The 21955-nt window shown below is 41.7% G+C and overlaps 1 protein-coding gene across 22 annotated transcripts in view; it reads left to right on the top strand.

The window, feature by feature from the left end:
- Nucleotides 1-21955, top strand: part of Macf1 (microtubule actin crosslinking factor 1) — a 338997-nt gene that overhangs the window by 163888 nt on the left and 153154 nt on the right. For all 22 annotated transcript variants that reach the window (XM_041651076.1, XM_041651084.1, XM_041651079.1 and 19 more), the window contains 12 exons: nt 12593-12759; nt 14525-14637; nt 14737-14843; nt 15498-15617; nt 15767-15862; nt 16402-16529; nt 16606-16699; nt 16880-17034; nt 17632-17899; nt 19208-19336; nt 20321-20398; nt 21408-21569. In XM_041651076.1, coding sequence (XP_041507010.1) covers nt 12593-12759; nt 14525-14637; nt 14737-14843; nt 15498-15617; nt 15767-15862; nt 16402-16529; nt 16606-16699; nt 16880-17034; nt 17632-17899; nt 19208-19336; nt 20321-20398; nt 21408-21569 — 1617 coding nt within the window. The remainder of the gene's footprint in view (nt 1-12592; nt 12760-14524; nt 14638-14736; nt 14844-15497; nt 15618-15766; nt 15863-16401; nt 16530-16605; nt 16700-16879; nt 17035-17631; nt 17900-19207; nt 19337-20320; nt 20399-21407; nt 21570-21955) is intronic.

Raw genomic sequence — 21955 nt, forward strand, 5'->3', positions numbered from 1 at the left:
TTTGAGACAGGGTCTCACTCAGTAACCCAGGCTAGCTTCAGACTTGCTTTGAAATCCTTCTGTTTTAGCCTCCCAAGTGCTGAGATTAGCGATATAAACCATTTTGCCTAGTTAAAATGAAGTCTTAGAAGGATTGTGCCTGGTGTTGTCACTTATTTAAACTTGGACAAGTTAATCAGCTTTCTTAAATCTGGATTTCTTTACTTACAAAATTGGGCTTCACATGGTTGATGCGAGAAACAGGATAATGTGCACACATGCGCACGCACATACCTTTACAGTATTTGGCACATACATAGTGTTTAAAATATGGTAGTGTCATATTTTGGTAAAAGCAGCATTGATGATTACTAATGAATAATTGTTAAATGCTGTTGGTGACCTGGCTTTTTATATTTTATTAGCAAGTGATCACCCGTCCATCGAGCTTTAACATACTATACTCATAAATCGATTTCCAGGTTTTTAATCCATATGTTAATGGCCATCAAAATTAATGGATATTTTTCTTTCTTTCTTTAGAAATGGCCATATATGCCACAGGAGATTAGATTGTCCATGCCCCTTTTCCTTTTCTTAATGGAAGGAGTCAGCTCCAGTCTTTCTTAGGTTAAAATATGATTACGTATATTTTACTTGCTATTCTCCTTTGGACATCTTGGAGCAGTGATTAAAATGTATTTCATTTTGGAGTTTGGGAGCCATAATTGCAGCTTCTCCGGTCTCATCTTCCCTTTCCCTTGCTGGTTAGTACCAGCTGAGCTGGTTTGCTTTCCCCCCTCTTTGATATTGTTCTCCTCCTTCCTCCAGGGTACCTCTCTTCCTTTCCCCTCCCTTTTCCATTTACTCTTACGCTCTCCCCTCCTCCTCCCTCTCCTTGGTTTCTAGCTCCTTTTTGCGTTCTGTTTGTGTTACTGAGGGCAGTGCTCCAATTACCTCATATTTAGAGAGAGGAAGCAGCAGCCAATCCGGTTTCTGTCTGCTTTTAGGTCAAGTGATTTCTGAACTGCAGTGAGATGCTTTGAAATTTGTCTTGCAGCTCTGAGCCTGTAAGATGGCTGTCTGAATCGAGCGGCTGGAAGAGACAGAGAGAGGCGAGAGGCGGGGAGGGAGGAGAAAGGATAGGAGGGATTGCCGGCATAGTGCTTTTTTTTTTTTTTAATGTGCATCGAATCCGATGAAGCCGACATTGGAATTTCTCTGGGATCCAAGAACTGATTTAACTGCATTTTTTTCTGAGATTGGGAGAGGAAAGAAATGGGAAATTCACTGGGCTGTGTTAAGGAGCCGAAAGAGTCCATAGCTGTTCCTGAGAAGGCTCCCATATCTCCCAAGAAGAGGGTTCGGTTCAAAAGGAAGTGGAGAGGGAAGAAAACCCCTATTCTAGAAGCACCTCACAAAGAGAAGCCTTTGGAAGTCACTGGAGTCATTGAAGAGACTAAAACCCTAACCAAGTTCACAGCGAGTCTCCCAAAGGAGCACGGAGTGGGAGGGGCAGAGCATTCCCCATCAGACATTTTGTTGCTTGGAGACTCAGCTCCCAACTCAGGGGTGGGCGATCAAGGGATGATTGTGCAGGTAAAGGAGAGATTCCAGGCAGAGATCCAAACTGCTCACCTTCTGTTGGAGGCTGAGTCATCGGTTGTTGGAGGGGTCTGGGGTTCCCTGGAAAAGGGTATGACAGTCATTGCTCACCTGCTTGATAACCCAGCGGAAAGGAACTGTGAGAAGTCTGTGAGCCAACTGGTAGAATTTCCGAGGACAGCATCCTGCAGCAGCAGGGCTGTGCTGCTGCCTTTGCAAGGAGAGACTGCAGTGGAACAGGGAAGCACGCTGCTTGGATTTCAGAGCGGTACTTTGCCTGGGACAGACTACCCCTCTGACACAGGAGATCAAGACCAACTTTCAGAGGGATGGAGTGTAGGGGGAAGAACCAAGAATGTTCTGAGTGCCCCTCCCACAGGTTCTTGGATTGCTAAGTATTCTATTGCTTCATCAATACAGTCAGTGGACCCTATTCACATAGAAGATACCCACGTGGGTGAAGTGTCCCTCCGGGGTCCTATATTGCCTGCTTCCCAGAGTGATTTATCTGTCGGTGGCATCACCGCAAGCATCACCGCGAGCATTTTGCCATCTTCCTCTGGCTATGGCAGTGATGGGCTGCCCCTCCATGGGATCCGGCCTGAAGATACAGAACCTGAAAAGACCTCCACACCCTTCTCAGAAGAGGATGGTACCTTGTCTTTGGAGGCAAGCCATACTGATGGTGGGGTCTGGAGGAGGTGGGTGGTATATTTGGGGGTCTTTTGGATCCCTGCCTCTCAGACATATTAAAATAGAGTGGGGTAAACAGGATCTTGGTGCATCTTAAACTTCACACTGCATGGGGGATTGCTAGGGTTTGGCAAGCAGAATCTATTTGAGGTCTGTCCCTTGATGCTTAAAACCAAATCTTGTTAGCTCTGGGGAATCCCAGGTTTTATATTTCCATGTAGTAGAATTGCTGAAGCTATCTGGTAGGATTATCTTTCAAGGTGCAGTGCTAGATATTCCGCATACTTAGGCAGGGATGTTGTTTTGTTTATCCCCTTTAAGAAGTTGTGATGTAGCATAAAGGGAAGCCTAGCTTAGTTCCTAAGATTGATATGGGGGCGTAAGGGATCTTGAAGGCTTGGGAGCAAGGCAGTTGTCTTCAGGGTGCTTGCTTGTCTCTCTGGAGAGTGGTATTCTTAGTAGAGCTAATGTAGTTTCTTCCCTGTGAGGTTATGTCTAATGATCGCACTAGTTGTGTGTTTGTATAGGAGAAGAGGAATGAGATTGGGGCAGTTTGAAATTTCAAAACTACAAAGTTCACTTTGTGATTGAACTTGTTTAGGGCTTTAACATGCCTTGTTTGGCAATGGTAATATTTCTAGGGCTCAAAAATCACGTGAGAATTCAGAAAACTGGAAACCAAGGTACAGTCACAGAGCAATTCTGGGTAGCATACAGTATAGCATGTAGATCATCCATGGTTGAACATTTATTGGTGTATTGGCCTCTGCAGCATATGAAACACAAGCTCTAGAGATGCAGACATTTTTGTGTGTGTGGCTAAGCTGTTGACTATGAACTGACATATGTAACCTAAGAAATAACTCTAAGAAATAACTTCGTAGGTTAAATGTGAAGGTCCTTCAGAATGAAAATCTTTAAAGCCACAGGGCATGAAACCTGCATCGTCTCTGTGTGGTAATGTGTCTTCAGGGACCTTGTCCCTTATTTGCCAACTATTCACAGGCCTACAGGGCAGCAACAGCTAGGAAGAGAGGGGGCAGCATGTTCTGACTACGTGGGTATTTGTGAATGTGGGGCGGGACTCCTGGGCAAGCATCTGTCTCGAGGACAAGCTCCCGCGGTAGAGTGGGAGCATGAGGCCAGCACGATCGGAGGAGCAGCTGTGGCTGGTCACACACCTTTTGGCTCTGTACTGTTGCTTTATTGTGTTTTGTTTCTAATGTGTTAGAGTAATAATACATCTCAGAGAATAATGTGAGTTACAGGGTAGCATCTGTCTGCATAAACTTGTTCTGCCTCATGCTGTTTGGCTCAGGTGTGCTCATGGAACTTTAGTGACACAACCTTATACCATGAGTATGTTGCTTTTCAGAAATGGAACTGTATGCCCATTCTTGCCAAGTGCATATTGTGGCCAGTGTACAGTTGGAACTTCTGTTATCAGGAACTAGTGAGAATAGAAGCAGGCGGGTAAAGGGCAGCCGACAAGCATGGCTTTCAGAGCACTGAGAAGACTGGATTTGAATCTGGAGGGAGAGCAGCTGTGCTCTGAGGTCAGACAAGGCCTTGTGTCCCTTCCCTCCTTCCAGGACTCTCTTTCTGTCTGCCGTTCAGTGTCTAGAACATTGGGCTCATTTAAACAAGGAAAACGGTTGGAAAATCCCTTCATCTTCCCATCTTAGCTCCTGCCGCCAGTGCCTTGCCCATACAGTTAGTGGATCCCAGAGCACAAGGAAGTGAGCTTCATATGTCCTTCCACACCCCTCAGAACCCCTACAGTTTGGAGGGGGGTAGCTATATAAGATCCAGGGCGGCAATGGGGATGAGGTCAGCTAGTATACTGTTTTCTGGGCCTTTTTCAATCCTTTCCCCACTTCTCCTCTTTAATCATAGGGGAGTTGTTTTACTCACCTTGGTTTTATATTGCAAGAAAAAAAGCAAAACTCAACTAGACATGATATTACTGGGAAAATGTAGACGATAGTTTTGATTAGTATTTTCTAAGCTTTTCTTTTTAAATATTTACTTAATTAAATACTGGGCGAGGTAGCTCGTACATACTCAGCCCTGGGAGATAAAGGCGGAGGAGCAGCAGTATTTCATGGCTCTCAGCCTCGTGGTGAATTCTAACCCAGCCAGGGGCCTGCTATGTGAGACTGCCATCTCTAAAAACAGATCAAGCAAAAAGTTAATTAAAAACATATAGAATTATTACTTTGGACCTACAATAGTGATATTACCTTAAGAAACATTTGAAGACAATTACTGAAGTGTTTATGGAGAAAATAATATATATCTTTTAATAGTAATAATTAAAGTCAATTGGGCAGTGTGGATGAAACAACTGCTATGAGCTATGAGCTAATAATGGCGAAACTAGGTGCTGGATGTATAGCAGCTTTTACTGTTACCTTTTAGTATGTATTTGAAATTTTACATTTTCTAGTGATATTTTGTTTGTGATCTAACAAATAAAACTTGCCTGAAAATCAGAGTGCTGAGTGAGCCACTAGTTAGCCATAGAGGTCAAGCAGTAGTGGTGCACACCTTTAATCCCAGCACTTGGGAGACCGAGGCAGACTGATTTCTGTGAGTTTAAGGCCATCCTGGGCAACAGAAGATCAATCCAGTCTAAAAGAGAAACAGAACCAGGCAGTGGTGGCTCACACCTTTAATCCCAGTACTTGGAAGACACATATCTTTAATCCCAGCACTAGGGAGTAGAGACAGGAAGGAATATGGCTGGGCGGAAAGAGGAATATAAGGAATATCATGCAGTCAGGTTTCATTGAGATAGTATGCTGTCTGAAGCTGTCAGTCTGAGCTGCATCAGTCTGAGGTTGCAGTCTATGCAGTCAGTCCGAGGAGACAGTCTAAGGACAGGATACCCCTTTCTAGTGGTTGGCTGCTCTGCTTCTCTGATCCTTCAGCTTTCACTACCTCATAGCTGACTCCGAGTTTTTATTATTAAGACCAATTAGAATTTGTGCTACAACATTTCATATGGTAGATTGAGGAAAATGAAGCATAACAGTAGTGATAAAATTATTATATTATATAATGCATAAAAGAGGGCTACAGTTTGGAATGTTTGACATGTCCAGCTGAAGTGGTTACAAGTGTGGAATGGATTAGCTGGTTTTGAATCCCAGCCCTGCAGTTTACAGTATACCTTGTGAATCTGTGTATTATGGGTCATCATAGCATGCACTTGGTAGGGCTGTTAATAGGAGTTAAATGAGTTGAAAGCAAAGTTCAGTGCATATTAGCAATTAATATCATTTTAAAAGTTTTACAAATAGCATGAAAAGGAAAATTCCCTTGTATAAAAATGAGAACCTCTCAGGAACAAGCAGTTCATGCGCACATACACACAGCACGCTGTCCCTACAGATGCCTCATACACATAAGAAGACTCACTGCTGAGTCACATGATGTCATTTTACACTATTCATGGCAGAAAAGCCTTAAAAATGCCTATTGCAGGAGGATTTAGCCTCTGGGGAAAAATATAAATTTGTACCATAATTTAGAATAAAAATGCACACACCCTATATGACCTTAGCCTTTCATTCTTGTTACCTTCTCTTACAAAGTTCTGAATTAGAACTCTGTAGACCTTCCACTGACCTCTCCCAAGATACACAGCTGCTAGGAAGTTCCCCTGCCTGGATGTTTATAATAAGCTCTGCGCTGACCCTCCCTTACTTGTTCTTAAATGAAAGTTTTCAGGGTGTGATGGCTTCTTTCTAACCATTTGAGGTCAGCTGGGAATTTCCGTGTACCATAATCAAGCACCCTTGTACTCAGAGCATCTGGTCCTTTAGTTTCCTGAGGCTGATACGGAGTTTAAAGTCTAGCTCCTCAGCCGAGCGTTCCAGTGCTCCATAATCTAATTTCTGCCCAACATTCTTTCCTTTCTTTTCCCATTTCAACTTTCCCGTCTTAACACATCAACCCCTTATTTACCCCACCTCTAGGGTATGTGTCAGGTCTCACTACGTAGCCTAGATTGGCCTCAAAAGATAATTTTATCTCAGTGTTTAGTTTGGAATTCTCTTTTCCTTTCCGTTTTTCAGTTCTGTAACATCCTTTAAGGATGAATCTCAGTCATGCTCATTTAAGAAATTTTATTGATCTTTGCAAAGCACAGTAAATTTCCATCCTCCTGAGACTCTCTTTGGGGTGCTATTATTATTGCTGCTTATTAGGCATAGATAATAGATAACTTTTAGATAACTGTTAGATATGACAAAGCTGAGATAAACTTTTCAGCTCTAGGTAGCTGCTGTAAACAAAACTTATTACTGTTTTTGAGTTTTTATACAGTTTTGTTATGGCCTCCCAATGAAGTTATAGCCAGCTCATTACCAAAAAACAAAAACAGACAAGATTAACTGAATAAATCTATGTCACCATGTACTAGTTCAATCTGTACTAATTTGGGTAGAGATCAAGTGACATAATCCATTTAAAGAAAAGAAGAGACAAACGAGCCAAGGAGATCTAGTTATTCTCCTTGGGAATATAGCCTTCTAACTTGAAGTGTTGGGTGTAACTATATATAAATCTTAGTACTGAAAATGTTTTTCAAAGGACAGAGAGATGCTTCAGTGCATGAAAAAGGTACTTGCGGTCCAGCTGAGTTCGACCTTTGGAACCTGCATGATGAAAACAGAGAACCAGCTCCTCCAAGCTGTACTATACTGATCCCCACATGCATGCGTGGAGCAAACACACATGCTCTCCAACAGACACACACACAGAGACACAAGCACACACCAAACAAACAAATAAATAGAGAAATAAAGAAATTGAAATGTTTTTAAGAGGTTGGATGGATGACTTGGTGAGTAAAGGTCTTCCTGCGCAAGACTGCAGGCCAGGGCTTGGATCCCCAGTACCCATAAAAAGTCAGGAGAGCCGGGCGGTGGTTGGCGCACGCCTATAATCCCAGCACTCGGGAGGCAGAGGCAGGCGGATCTCTGTGAGTTCGAGGCCAGCCCGGTCTACAAAGGGAGTTCCAGGACAGGCTCCAAAGCTACAGAGAAACCCTGTCTCGAAAAACCAAGAAAAAAAAAAAAGTCAGGAGAGTGGCTATTACAGCTGAATTGCTGAGTTCTAAATTCAATGAGAGACCCTATTTTTTTTTAAAAAAAAAAACAACAATGTGAGCAGTGGTAGAGGAAGAAGACACCCAAAGTTGATTTCTAACCTTTGCCTGTGTGTACATGCATGCATGAATGCACACACACACACACACACACACACACACACACACACGCCTAAATGAATTTTGTAGATAACTCAGTAAGTGCTTGTCTTGCTAACACAAGGATCCTCAGAACTCATATATAAAAATCCAGGCATGATAGCTTGTAATCACAGTGCTGGAGAAGTGAAAACAGCCAGCCAGCCAGTGAGTTTCAGGACTGTAATAGATCCTGTTATGTCCCCTCTTCTCCCTGACAGGCCTTCTCTATGTAGACCAGGCTGGCCTGGAACTCTCTGTAGACCAGGCTAGCCTGGAACTCAAGCCCTGCCTCTCAAATTCTGGGATTAAAGGGCGTCACCACAGTCCAGCTGATCCAGTCTTTAAAGACAAAACAAACAAAAAGGTGTTTGAAAACTGAGGAACAACAGCTGAGTTGTCTTCTGGCCTGTACACGCACCTGGTGTGTGTGTGTGTGTGTGTGTGTGTGTGTGTGTGTAGATCACAACTTGGAGGAGTCATTTCTGGCCATATACTCTATGGGTCCTGAGAGAATTTAACTCAGGTTGTCAGGCTTGGTGACAAGTGCCCTTTGCCCACTGAGCCATTTTGCCAGCCCCACATTAATGCTTTTTAAGTTATTTATATTAGTTATAAAGCACCCATAGCCTAGTGGTCATCAATCCAGTATGAAACAGCTAGATTCTTGTGGTTTGGAATCAAATTTCTGGAAACCCAGACTCAGAAAAACATGGCTGGCTGTATTACAAAAATATTAAAAGAGAGATGTAGGTGATATTTCTAGAAAATTGCTCATCAAGTAGTTTTTCTTATTAAAAAAAAAAAGATACTGGGGGCTGGAGAGATGGCTCAATGGTTAAGAGCATTGCCTGCTCTTCCAAAGGTCCTGAGTTCAATTCCCAGCAACCACATGGTGGCTCACAACCATCTTTAAAGAGGTCTGGTGTCCTCTTCTGGCCTGCAGACATGCACACAGACAGAATATTGTATACACAATAAATAAATAAATATTTTTAAAAAAAGATACTGGTAGCAAAGATAGCATTTGAATAGTATTTTTAATATAATTATAAAAATTCTAAATCAATTATACAGTATAACTTTAATATTGTTTTTCATTTTTTCTGTGGAGGTGGCATGGACATAAGTAGAAAAGTGTGTGTGTGTGTGTGTGTGTGTGTGTGCGTGTGCGCACACATGTGCATGCAGGTATGCACATGAGTCTAGAGTTCAGAGGTTTATAGCATGGAGCATCTTCCTCAGTTTCATTCTAACTTGGCTTTTGGTTTCTTACTGAACCTGCAGCTTATCTATTGCCTAGTCTAGCTGGCCGGTGAGGTCTAAGGGTCTGCCTATCACACTTCCACACGTGACTTTTCTGTAAATGCTGGGGATGTTTGTATGTTGTTACACTTTACAACAGAGCCCTCTCCCCAGCCCACCGCTTAATTAAGTAAATCTATGTCTCGGTGTGGGTAGCATTGTTTCTCTCTCTCTTATTTCCACTCATCCATCATTGTTTGGGAAAGCAATTGGGGAAGCTTTAATTTACTGAGGTGTAGCACACCTTAATGAAATTCTTAGAGGACTGACATGTCTCATTTTGTGTTTCCTCTTTTTTCACTTGGTTGGCATCTGCTAACTGAAACAGCACAGGCATTGTCTCTGAGCCCTTCATTAACATTGCTGGTTGGGGTTACTTGTTTACCTCTGTCTCAACTTACTTTTTCTGTAAATTATTTTCCTGACTGAGTTGCTTAAACCCAAATCTGAAATTATGCTTTTATTTTGAGCTTTGAAAACATATGTTTTCTTGAACCGATAACAGAGTGAATAGACACCATGTGACTTGTTTTCCTCTCCATACTACTTGGCATAGGGTTAGGATGTTGGTAAATGCTTATGGAATTATTAGCAAATATTACATTTGTGGGAATGCTTTGGAGAAGTAATTAACTTAACCTTGGGTAGTGTGTGATGGGAGGAAGTTCTAGCAGATCCGTGTAGTCTCTGGCATGATATTGAGGCTCTCTTCTTTCTCCTCAGCCAGGGGAGGAAATGGATGAAAGCTGGGTCTCTGTATCCCTAGTGCAGACCCTAGTGATGGTACGCATACCACATGAGAGTATCACAAGAAAAGGTGGATAAAAACCAAACTTAACTATTGAGATGCTTGCAATGATAATCACATTTTTCACAACCCAGTTTACAGTCTAGAAAGGTTGCAATCCAAGCCTGGTACTGTTTTCTTCCCCTAAGGAACCAAACATTGTCTCATCAAACCTGTGTTGAAAATCTGAAGCAAAGGTCTTCACTGAAATAATTTCAATGCAGGGACTGGAGAAATTGCCTTAGTAGTTAAGAGCACTGGCTGCCCTTTAAGGGACCCAAGTTCAGTTCCAGGGGCTTCAGTGTCTTCTTAAGGCACTGCATGAGTATGGTGTATAATACATGCTGGCAAAACTTATGTACATATAACAAATAATGCAATGTGCATATAGGCATTGTGGCTGAAACTATGATTGGCAGGTAGGGGATGTCATTAGAGAGACGGTTGTGCTTATTTTGGTTAAATAATTAGAATTTAGGTTTTGGTAAAAAACCCTAATGCTCAGAATTTGTTTTGTTAATTCTTTCCCTGATTCATTTCACCAAATCTATTTTCTGATCCTTCTTAATATGTACATGAAGCAGCTGCAATGAAAGTGATGGGTATATGTCAGTGTCTAGTGACAATTATCCATTACAGTAGGGATGGAGAAATATTGAAGGGGATGGAAATAGAGCTGACTTTAGAGAGAGACTGTTTATACTGAGAAGGGGATGGAAGTAGAACCGACTTTAGAGAGAGACTGTTATACTGATCCCGTAGGGTGCTGGCTGTTGGATTGAGTGTACTATTACTGAGTCCTCACTTTGCAGCTTCATGGCTTTCTCTATCAAACTTGTAATTGATTGAATTTTATAGCATAGTTTCACATGGTTTCTATTTATAAGTGATTGATGGATCTGAATTAATTTACAAAATGAATTTTAACTGTAAAATTGTTGAGTATCTACAGCAATCATTTAGCTTTATAGTATGTATGTATGTATGTATGTGAAACAATAATTTGAAAGTTGTCAGGTAAATACAGAGTCAGCAGAGAGGTGGTGAGTGATAAAAAGATTTGTAGAATCATCTTATTATTAGGCATTATCAAAGTGCACTAGCCTGAATTTCCTTTTGTATGAATATACCTGTCAAGGGCAAAACTCTGTACCCATGAGTTTGCTGCTAATTCTGCCATTTCATTTTACTTGACACATAAGTGGCTTCCTGGGCTCTATGCAAACTATCTATACTATTCTTGCAGTCTGCCTTCAAAGATTTTGGCAGTATTTAGAAGTCTGCAGGGTTTGGTTGTTTTTTGTTTTGTTTTGTGTGTGTGTGTGTTTTCTTAAATAAAGTATTGAACTTTCTGGCCCCAATTTTCCTGATTTTAAAATAATAGAAGTACCCTTACTCAAAACAGGGTTATATCCCAGTTTGATTTATGTATTTGATTTGAAGTTGTATTATCACTGTAATTTTAAAATGTATTTAATACATTAACTTACCGAGCCTCATAATTTAACCTGGACCACTTTAGACTACACAGAACTTTTTTGGTTTTTCGATACAGGGTTTCTCTGTGGCTTTGGAGCCTCTCCTGGAACTGTAGACCAGGCTGGTCTCGAACTCGCAGAGATCCACCTGCCTCTGCCTCCCGAGTGCTGGGATTAAAGGTGTGCGCCACCATCGCCCGGCCACAGAACATTTTTTTGCCCATAGCTGAGTAAAATTATCTAGCACAATGCAAAGCCTCTTATAATAATAAAATATTTCATAACTGGTATAACTTACTGAACATGATTTTGCTGGACATATAAAACAGTACTTGACAGTAAGTACTCTTTTTAGGTTTTTTTTGTTTTTTTTATATTTATTTATTTATTACGTATACAATATTCTTTCTGCGTGTATGCCTGAAGGCCAGAAGAGGGCACCAGACCTCATTACAGATGGTTGTGAGCCACCGTGTGGTTGCTGGGAATTGAACTCAGGACCTTTGGAAGAGCAGGCAATGCTCTTAACCGCTGAGCCATCTCTCCAGCCCTCTTTTTAGTTTTTTGAGACAGGATTTCTCTGTAGCTTTGGAGCCAGGCCTGAAACTCACTCTGTAGACCAGGCTGGCCTCGAGCTCACAGAGATCCTCCTGCCTCTGCCTCCCAGTGGGATTAAAAGTGTGTTACCACTGGCTGGCCAACAGTAAGTACAGTCTTAAACTATTATAAAAATTTAAAAATCCAAAATAAGTTGAGAACCTAGTGGATGGATGCTCTGTTATAATCTCATTTATTTTGAGTTAAATATGTAAAATTTAGTATAAGACACTTGGAGGTGTCTTATTGTCTGCTATATGTATATATGTATATTGTCCTCACATATACATACAGGCAAACCAACAATGCCTGTAAAATAAAAATAAATACATTATTTAAAGAAGGATTTGATTCAAAACTGACATCCTGCATAAAAGTGCTGTTTGTATTCTCCATAGTATACTTTCAGATGATAATATCCAATTCTGAATATTCTCTCCATTTTTGATTGTTAGTGATAATTTGATTGATAATGACCAACCAGCCTTTACTGATTTGATAGGTTTTGGGTGTTTTGTTTTTGTTGCTTTGTTTTTCTTGTTTGTTTGGTTGATGGGTTTGGTTTTTTGGGACAAGGTTTCCCTTTGAAGTCTTGGCTGTTTTGGAACTTATTCTGTAGACCAGGCTGGTTTCAAACTCAGAGATCCAATTGCCTCTACCTCCCAAGTGCTGGGATTAAAGACATGTGCCCCCAGCACCAGGCCGGTTTGGTAAGTTTTAATTTGTGTTTCTCTGACCACCAGAGAGGTTAAATATCTGTTGGAGTTGTCATTAACAGTTTTGCTAGCTAGTCTTGGGTCTCTCTTCCTTTATTAGTCATAATATAGAGAAAAGAGAAAGACAACAGACTTTATTGTATTTGAAGGAGTTATTCCATGTCCTATGTGTTTGCAGATATCTGATATCTACATTAGTGGGGAATCAGGGGATATGTCAGCCAAGGAGAAACTACTCTTGTGGACTCAGAAAGTAACAGCTGGTTACACAGGAATCAAATGCACCAACTTTTCTTCCTGCTGGAGCGATGGGAAAATGTTCAATGCACTGATTCACAGATACAGGTACGTACAGTGGAATCTCACTGCTCTTAGAAGGAATTCTTCCCATCCCATTTGTAATGAGCTGCCACACCATCTTCCCCTTCCAACAAGGATTAGACTCTAAGTCATTGCTCTGTTTTGAAAAGCAGTCTTTATTGAGCCCTACTGTTCTAAGCATTGGCCAAAGCAGTGAACTAGTCAGTGTTCCTGCTTTCAGGGAGCTGACTGTCCGCTGGGGAGAATAGGCAGTAAACAGAGAACTGGGTGTTGTCATATAGTGGCAGGCACCGTGGAAGAACGTAATTATAGGGTTGTGGTAATTTGAACAGAGATGGCCAGAGATAGATGAGGGTCTCAAAAGTGAGCCATGCAGGCTCTGGGGTCAGAGCATCCCAAGTAGGTGAAAGAACAAGTATACAGGGCCTCAAGAGGAACCAGACCAAAGTAAGGAGAGGCAGGTAACTTGGTATGACATGAGGAAGGAAGATAGGAATTTTAACCACACACACACACAAAAAAAAATAATTTGAGGTCTGGGTGGTCATACACATGTATCAATTTTCACTGTGTACTAGTTTATGAATTTGTGTAAGCTTGGAATTGGGTAGCATTAGGTGCCTGGTGTGCAATTAAAAGTAGGTTCAGGATTGGTGTCTTTCTGTCTCCTACTTTCTCTCTAGTTCACTCAGTGTTTTCTAACCAGCTCCAAGACTCTCTTCAAGGTTTAGATTGGCCACAGAGCAAATGCAAAGGACTTTTTTCTTTGGATATCTGAGGGCAAATGATCAAATTCTCTCACTATATGCTTTTCCAAATCAGTCTCTTTATTGTTCTGCTTCTATTCTAATTCTAATTCCTCCCAACTTATCCTCCTACCTTCTTCTCTTCTAGACTAAAAAGTCGTCTCTTTACAGGAACGTTAAAGTGATTAAAAAAAAAATTACAAGAGTTAGTCTCATTGGTAGAAAGCACATCCCTAGGGTAAGCAATATGGAGCTGAGCCTCTTCCATAGCAACCCAAAGTTCCAAAGTTACTGGAGTAAGATCATGACCAGATTGGGGAGGGGGCACAGTTCCCGGTGACAAACTTTGAAACATAGTTCTGTTGTTAGCAGACTGGCAAGCGAAGACTTGGCATGCTTTTCTTAGGGTGCTTTGTGTAGCAACCTAGGTTGGACATCTGCGACTCTGACTTTGTCCATAACTATAAAATTTTAAACTTATGATCTATTTACAGAAAGCCTTTAGTCTAGTTTGAACTTGCTCTGAGGTAAAAGTGAGCTAATTGTGTGCAGTTAGTCTAAGCCAAAAGGAACAAAGTAGGCTTTTAAGTGTCTACAGTCTTCATGGGACAAATAGATCTAGTTATGAAGCATGTCCCAGTATATATTCTATGTATAAAGATTATACAGATAAATGAAGAGTCATCTTCCTGATCACCCACAGATATATGTGCCCCCCATAAGATTGAGATGTAATCATGAGATTACATATACATATCACATGAGATTACATACTACAATGCAGGTATTGGGGAGACACCAAGATGTTTTAGCAAAAGCAAGCAAAAAAGAGCTGATGGTCCTTCAGGTATTGCCTTGACAAGATTAACCCCCAGCAGAGTCAGCCCTCTGCTTGGTTGACACTTGAATTATCGACTGCCATATACTGTATATTCTCATGGCCTCTGACAGTTTTCAGTCCTGGGAACTGTTAGGTCCTCCTTGCGTGAGCTCATGTGCTGGATAGACAGTGGTTTTTCACGTGCCGTGGTGAACCTTTACAGACCCGATCTGGTAGATATGGAGAGAGTGCAAATCCAGAGTAACCGGGAGAACCTGGAACAGGCTTTTGAAGTAGCTGAGAGACTCGGGGTCACCCGATTGCTGGATGCAGAAGGTGAGAGTTACTGAAATCTAAGTACATTTAACATGTTTTCATAATCCCTTCTCCTGGTAAGTTCCTCATTCTGACCAAGACATTCTATCTTTCTCTCAGATGTGGATGTACCATCTCCAGATGAAAAGTCTGTAATCACTTACGTGTCTTCAATTTATGATGCCTTCCCCAAAGTCCCTGAGGGTGGAGAAGGGATCAGTGCTACGGTAAAAGAATATTTTCCTAAATAACTTGTTTCATTGAAGTAGAGTGCCTTCATTAGATAGTGCTACTTAAATTTTTTGCATTTACAAAGACCCACCTGAGTCTACATTATCTTTATCATAATGGACACTGTCCTTAAGAATGAGCCTTGGTATTGCTAATTTTATGCCATCTAACGTAGACCATTTGATGTTAAATGCCAACAAAGAATGCTATTTCCATCCCCAGCCTTAATTCAAGATGACATGGTGTTTTCTTGGCTACTGATACACTTTTGAATAGGCAACATGGCTGAGCTCTAGGCTAGCCTTGAACTCATGGTCCTGCTGCCTCAACCCCCGAGTGGAGCAGTTACAATGTGAAGAATCACCATGTCTGACAAATATTGTTGATCTTAATTTTAGTAGCTTGGTTTATAGTCTTTCTACGTGTCAAGATATTGAATGACATCTTTGGGTTCCTCGGGGAGCTTTGAAACTGAAAGTTTGAGTATTAAGTTGGACATCTGTCTAGGCAATTAGAAGAGGGTTTTGCATGGCCTGGGGTGGTCTGAGCCACTGTGTCCTTGCTGCTGCTGCTGCTGCTGCTGCTGCTGCTGCTGCTGCTGCTGCTGCTAAGTGCAAATCTGGTCTCCAGTGTCTGCCTTCTGCCCATAGGACGTGGATGCCAGGTGGCAAGAATACCAAAGCCGAGTGGACTCCCTCCTTCCCTGGATCAGACAGCATACACTCTTGATGTCAGATAAATCTTTCCCCCAGAACCCTGTTGAACTAAAGGTAAAAGCATGGACTTAAGTTGCTTTTTATGAATTCTCTCTGGGAGTGAGCTTCAGGATTTATGCTGCTGGGATGGGGGAGGTGGTGTGAAAAATTGGTCCCTGTTGCTTTGGTCTATTAATTCATTCATCAAATATTAATACTTGTAGGCACTTTATAACCAATATATACACTTCAAAGAAACAGAAATTCTTGCCAAGGAGAGAGAGAAAGGAAGAATCAAAGAGTTATATAAATTACTAGAGGTAAGGAAGCATATTTCTTTTTAAGACATGGGGTTTGCACTGTCGTTGTTTCCTAATAGATTCCACATGCTCCCCTTTTATCACTACCAAGGGTAGTGATACCCTCGCCAGTCTTGGAACTCTGTGGTAAAGGAATAGTATCAACAAACTGTCATTGGTAAAGGAGTCATTGAAAAACAGTATCTCTATTCAGAAATCCTTTTTTCCTTGCTTTTTAGAGTGAAACTGAATCTTTAGAGGGAAACTATAGAGTTGGGTGGATTTAACCTTGCCAGAATCAAGTTCATTTAGAAGACAGATTTCTAGAAATGATAGAAGGGATGGGATGGTTTAGAGCAAGTGGTCTCTGCATGTTAGAGTTTAAATGCAAATGTTTTAGCTCTTAAGTTGTTAGATGCTTTATTCCTTTCCTATATTAGATAGGGTGAAAAGCTACTGCTTGACTGGAACAACAAAAAGCAAGAAGCAAAATACAAAAACAGATAAAAATAGTCCGGAGGGTAGGGCTGTGGTTGGGCACTGAAAAGTATCTCTTTCAGGTGTGGATTGAATTTGGCAGAATTAAACTGCCTCAAGGCTACCACCCTAATCATGTAGAAGAAGAATGGGGGAAACTCATCATTGAAATGCTAGAGCGAGAGAAATCCCTACGGCCTGCTGTGGAGAGGTGGGTCCAGGTGGCAGACTGGCATTCCTTAGGGCTGCTTTGAGTCTGTACTTCATTATGGTTTTTATTTTTTTAGGCTGGAATTGCTGCTTCAGATTGCAAACAAAATACAGAATGGTGCTTTGAACTGTGAAGAAAAACTGACACTAGCGAAGAATACACTGCAGGCTGTAAGTATTTGCTTCGTCCTACATCTTATATCACATGCTTTCCACTTTGTACCCAGCTGCTCCAACAGTCAAAGTTAACAGCTGAGGAATCCAGCTGTGTTACTTCCTTTTCCTCTGTTCCCTCCCTTCTAGTGGGTGAGAGCAGCGACATTTTCTCACCCAGACTCTCTTCTGTCACAGGATGCTGCGCACCTGGAATCAGGACAGCCAGTCCAGTGTGAGTCAGATGTCATCATGTACATTCAAGAGTGCGAAGGTCTCATCAGGCAGCTGCAGGTGGATCTCCAGATCCTCCGGGATGAGAAGTACTACCAGCTGGAAGAACTGGCCTTTAGGTGAGGAGGAAGGGGCTCATAGGGAGGGCTGAGATAAGAACCAGGTACTGAATCTTTAACTTGAATATCAGAACTCTGTTTCTGGGGCTGCTGCATGCACACCCTCTAAGCAGGACATTGCCTGGGCTGAGTTTCCCTTTTGGCACACCCATCCTGTTAAGTGTCTATAGTATATTTCTCGGTCACTGTGCCATCTTACTGCATTTCTGTTTCAGAGTGACCTGCAGAGGTATGCTTGCACACTTGACTTTGAATAACTGGGGTCTAGTGAACTCATTTTATAGGTGGGGAAACTGAGATCTGCAGAGAGGATAAGCAGTGTTTAAAGTCACATGGCAGTCCAGCATTTATTCTCCTCTGACCTTCAGGAGTCATATAAATATTACATTACTTCCTTCCAATTAACACTTTAGTTTTGCATTTGCCCCGAAAACTCCAAACTAGATGATGTTAAAAATACCACTTTACATTTCTGTAACACTTTTTCAAAACACTTTTCCTGATATGGTCCCATTTTTATTTTTATCATGTGCTTGTTAAATAGATAATGAAGATTGTATTTTAAGCATGTTTTAAGTTTATACTCTTCTTCTCCAGGGTCATGCGTCTGCAGGACGAGCTGGTCACCCTGCGCTTAGAGTGTACAAATCTATACCGGAAAGGCCATTTTACTTCACTTGAATTGGTCCCACCCTCTACCTTAACCACTACACATCTGAAAGCAGAACCCCTGAACAAGACAACTTCTACCTCCTGGTTTCGAAAACCTATGACCCGGGCTGAACTTGTATCTATCTCCTCCTCTGAAGATGAAGGCAGTCTTCGATTTGTATATGAACTACTTTCTTGGGTAGAAGAGATGCAGGTGGGTGTATGTCCAGAAAACTGTCTTAAGAGGACCAGGTTGCTTTGTGTTTCTGGTAGAGAAAGCCTTAATAATTGATCCTGTCTGCACCTGAGACCCTTTCTCCTTAAATGTCCCCTTGCCTCTCCACTGTTTAACCCATGCTGACCTGGAAGTCAGTATAGTCTCATTGTCCTTGAACACGTGATCTTCCGACCCCAGCCTCCTGAGTGCTGGGATTACAGGCATATGCCACCATGCCTGATTCCTTTCTCCTTATATTCTAAATGGACAGGATTTATATAGAGTGTCACAGGCTTTTCTGACTTGAAGTTCTTGGTGAGTCCATTACCTTCTGTTAATCATGCCCTAAGTGGTAACTTGTGGGAAACTTGTAGTATCTATATATCTCAGTTGTCTTCTGATGGTTCCTTGTTGATAGGAAAGTGCATTCTTCGGTTTTTGTTGTTTTGGTCATACATTTTAAATCTAAGCAAGACTGATATTTATTCCACAAGCCCAATGCTACTAAATTATATTTTAGGTCAGTTATAGCTCAAATTTGACATTGTTCTGTGCCAGGCTATCCCTGTAAACCCAGGACCCAGGAGGCTAAAGCAGGAATTCCAGGCCAGCCTGGGCTATTTTATAGGATTTCCATCTCAAGGAAGAAAAAAAGGAAGGGAGGACAGAAAAAGGGAGAAGGGATCTATTGGCTAGTAGCTGATGCTGTGAATCAAAATATTTTTTAGATCTTTCTCTTTTCCTTTTTTTTTTGTGGGGGTCTACTCTATTAAATTAAGACTCATAATGATTTATTGTTGTTTTGTTTAAGACAGGGTCTCATTACATAGCTCAGGTTGGCCTGAAACTCAGAGATCTGCCTGTCTCTCTGCATACTGAGTGCTGGTATTAAAGGCATGCACCACAATGTCTTGTAACCCTATAAAGGGGAATGTTTGTAACCCTATAAAGGGGAATGTTGAGCCCCACTTCTGACAAACTCAGGGTTGTTTTCTTATAGGCCACCATTGCTGTAGTTAATGGGGCTTCTTCTGTAGGCTCTTGAGGGTTGATTGTAGTGTATTTTCCTGTACAAAAGCATAGAATGATAGAGACAGTTTAGATGCCCAGTCCTTACACCTTGCCATTTTGTTTATTTAAGTCATGGTCTTATGTAGTCCAGGCTGACCTGGAAATCCTGAGCCTTCTGTTCTAAGTGCTGAGATCACAGACATGTGCTCTTACCCCTGGTCATCTCATCCAGATATTGACTGACCACTCTCCTGTCCTTTGCAAGTTATAACACGTATGTGCTTTCTTTCTTAGATGAAGCTGGAACGAGCAGAGTGGGGTAATGATCTGCCTAGTGTGGAGTTGCAGCTGGAAACGCAGCAGCATATCCACACCAGCGTGGAAGAGCTGGGCTCGAGTGTCAAAGAGGCTAGGTTGTACGAGGTAAAAAGCATTCAGAATCTGCATTATGAGAGTTTGGGGAGGAGCAGGTAGTGGGAGTTTTATTCCACACTGCTGTTTCTGAAAAGGAGGAGGCTCCAAAAAGTAAAGTATATAATGAATAGTACTTTGCAACTAATTCTGGCTTTTTTCAGTGTGTCTCTATTAACCTTTGCAATGACATTGTGAGAAAAGTAGGTTTTTTTGGTTTGGTTTGGTTTGGTTTGGTTTTTTTGAGACAGGGTTTCTCTGTAGCTTTGGATTGGAGCCTGTCCTGGATCTCACTCGGTAGACCAGGCTGGCCTCAAAATCACAGAGATTTGCCTGCCTCTGCCTCCCGAGTGCTGGGTTAAAGGTGTGTGCCACTACTGCCCAGCAAAAAACTGAAAAACTTTTAAAAGTGATGCTGACAGCTGAAGTCAGAATTAATAAAAAGCAGAATCTAAACTCAGGAGTTCTGTCTCCAAAATTCATTTCCTTCTCCTTTTGCTGTGAGCCTGCAGTGAAGAGCCGGTGTGAAGAAACCGCTCACTTGGTCAGTCCTGCATTAGTCACGGTTCTGTCTTATTTTTTGAGTGTCTTGGTTTGTTTTCTGGTGGTAATGGACCACACTTAGGGACTCTCTGCCTGCTAGACAAGTGCTCTACTACTGTGCTCCTATCTTCCTGTTTTTTATTTTGTCACCCCCACCACCTTCAAAGGAGCAGATGAGGAGTTGGGTAGTCATCAGGCGTAGGATTTGCTCAGAAGCCTCTGATTGCTGAAAGTACGTGCAGGGAGGGTACTGGCTAGGTTACCCTGCTGAACTGTCCACCCAGTGCTGCCTCTAGCTATGAAGTCTGGTCTCGCCTAGAAAATTGTTGCTCAGGCCTGTGTTTCCCAGAGCAGTGAGCCCTCACCTCCATCTTGTCTACATTGCTGAAGCAATACCACATAGTTTCCCCACTGTTTCTCTAATGTCTTTTCATTTCATTCCTTTTGTGTCAGGGAAAGATGTCCCAGAATTTTCATACCAGCTATGTTGAAACTCTTGGAAAGTTGGAGACACAATATTGTAAACTGAAGGTGAGTCTTTCTCCCAGACCTTGACTAGTCAACTTCTTCTGTGCTCATGGAGACTTGGGCTTCCTCCAAATAAGACTCCTTCCTAATTCAGAAAGCACATGGTTTGGCTCTGTCTTTGTTTGTTTGTTTGTTTTAGATTATATTTACTGTGTGTAATTATTTATATGGGTTATAATATTCTTTTTGAGGTATTTTCTCTACATAGCCCATGCTGGCCTTTAAACTACTCTTGCCTCAGTGCCCAAAATCCCAGTATTATAGTTTTATTCTGCCACAATGAACTTCCAAATTCTTTTTTTTTGTTGTTGTTGTTTTGTTTTTGAGACAAAGTTTCTCTGTAACTTTGGTGCCTGTCCTGGAACTAGCTCTTGTAGACCAGGCTGCTCGAACTCACAGAGATCTGCCTGCCTCTGCCTCCTGAATGCTGGGATTAAAAGCATGTCCCACCACTGCCCAGCTGAACTTCCAGATTCTTAAAGGTCAGAAACCACTGCTCCGGGAAACTGTAAGCAAGTAAAGCCCATCTTAGCTATGTTCCTCACCAAGACGGTGGTCATCTGTATTTTGAGATACTATAACTAAAAAATTTAGATGATTGAGAGGGAATTCTCTATTTATTGTTTTTTACTCTCTTCTATTGTCCATGGTGGAATAAGCCAAGATCACTCTTTATACAACAACACTTACAAAAGTCTTGTGAGTCACATCTTCAGTGTAAGATTGACAAGGACCCTGGAAGTTTTATATCAAACTATGTAAAATGAGTCCATCAAAAAGAATCCAGATTTTTTTTTTTAAAAAAAAAGGCTTAGGGTGTGTGTGTATGACTTAATGGTAGAGTGTTTCCTTGCATGCCAATGGCCTTAGGTTTAAATACAAGCACTTTAAAACAAAACTAAACAAACGAGACCTAATACCTTTCCTGGGTTATTCTTTCCTGACGTCACTGTGCTATCTTCTCCAGATGCAAAGGCTGGCACTTTAATCTTTTAATTCTTGCTTTTTCCAGGAGACATCTAGCTTCCGAATGAGGCACCTTCAGAGCTTGCACAAGTTTGTCTCCAGAGCTACAGCTGAGCTGATCTGGTTGAATGGGAAGGAGGAAGAAGAGCTAGCCTGTGACTGGAGTGACAGCAACCCTAATATCTCAGCCAAGAAAACCTACTTCTCTGTGAGTGTCACACAGCAGGACCGTCATGCTGAATAGCAGTAGTGAGAGGCAGAGAGCCAGTCTGCAAAGACTGCTGCTCGAGCAGTGGCTCTCAACCTGTGGGGCATGACCCTCGCAACAATTCTCTCTCAGAATTTTTTATGTTACAATTCCTAAGGGCAGCAAAAGTACAGTTATAGGAAGGTTGAGAGCCCCTGGGCTGGGGCTATGTGCTGAGAGATAGAAACGGGGACTCTGTTCCCTGCGTCTGTTTTGTGAGAAAAATGTGTGGAGGAGAGAGAGCCCTTGAGTGGATTTAGTTAGAAGAGTGTATTTTTAGTTAGATAGAACAGCAGTCTGTATAGTGAGTCATTTAGAAATTAATACAGCTTTATGATTAAGATTAT

The sequence above is a fragment of the Microtus oregoni genome, unplaced genomic scaffold (assembly GCF_018167655.1).
Source record: "Microtus oregoni isolate MIOR12 unplaced genomic scaffold, Mior012 000005F_ref0000423, whole genome shotgun sequence".
Classification (NCBI taxonomy): Eukaryota; Metazoa; Chordata; class Mammalia; order Rodentia; family Cricetidae; genus Microtus; species Microtus oregoni.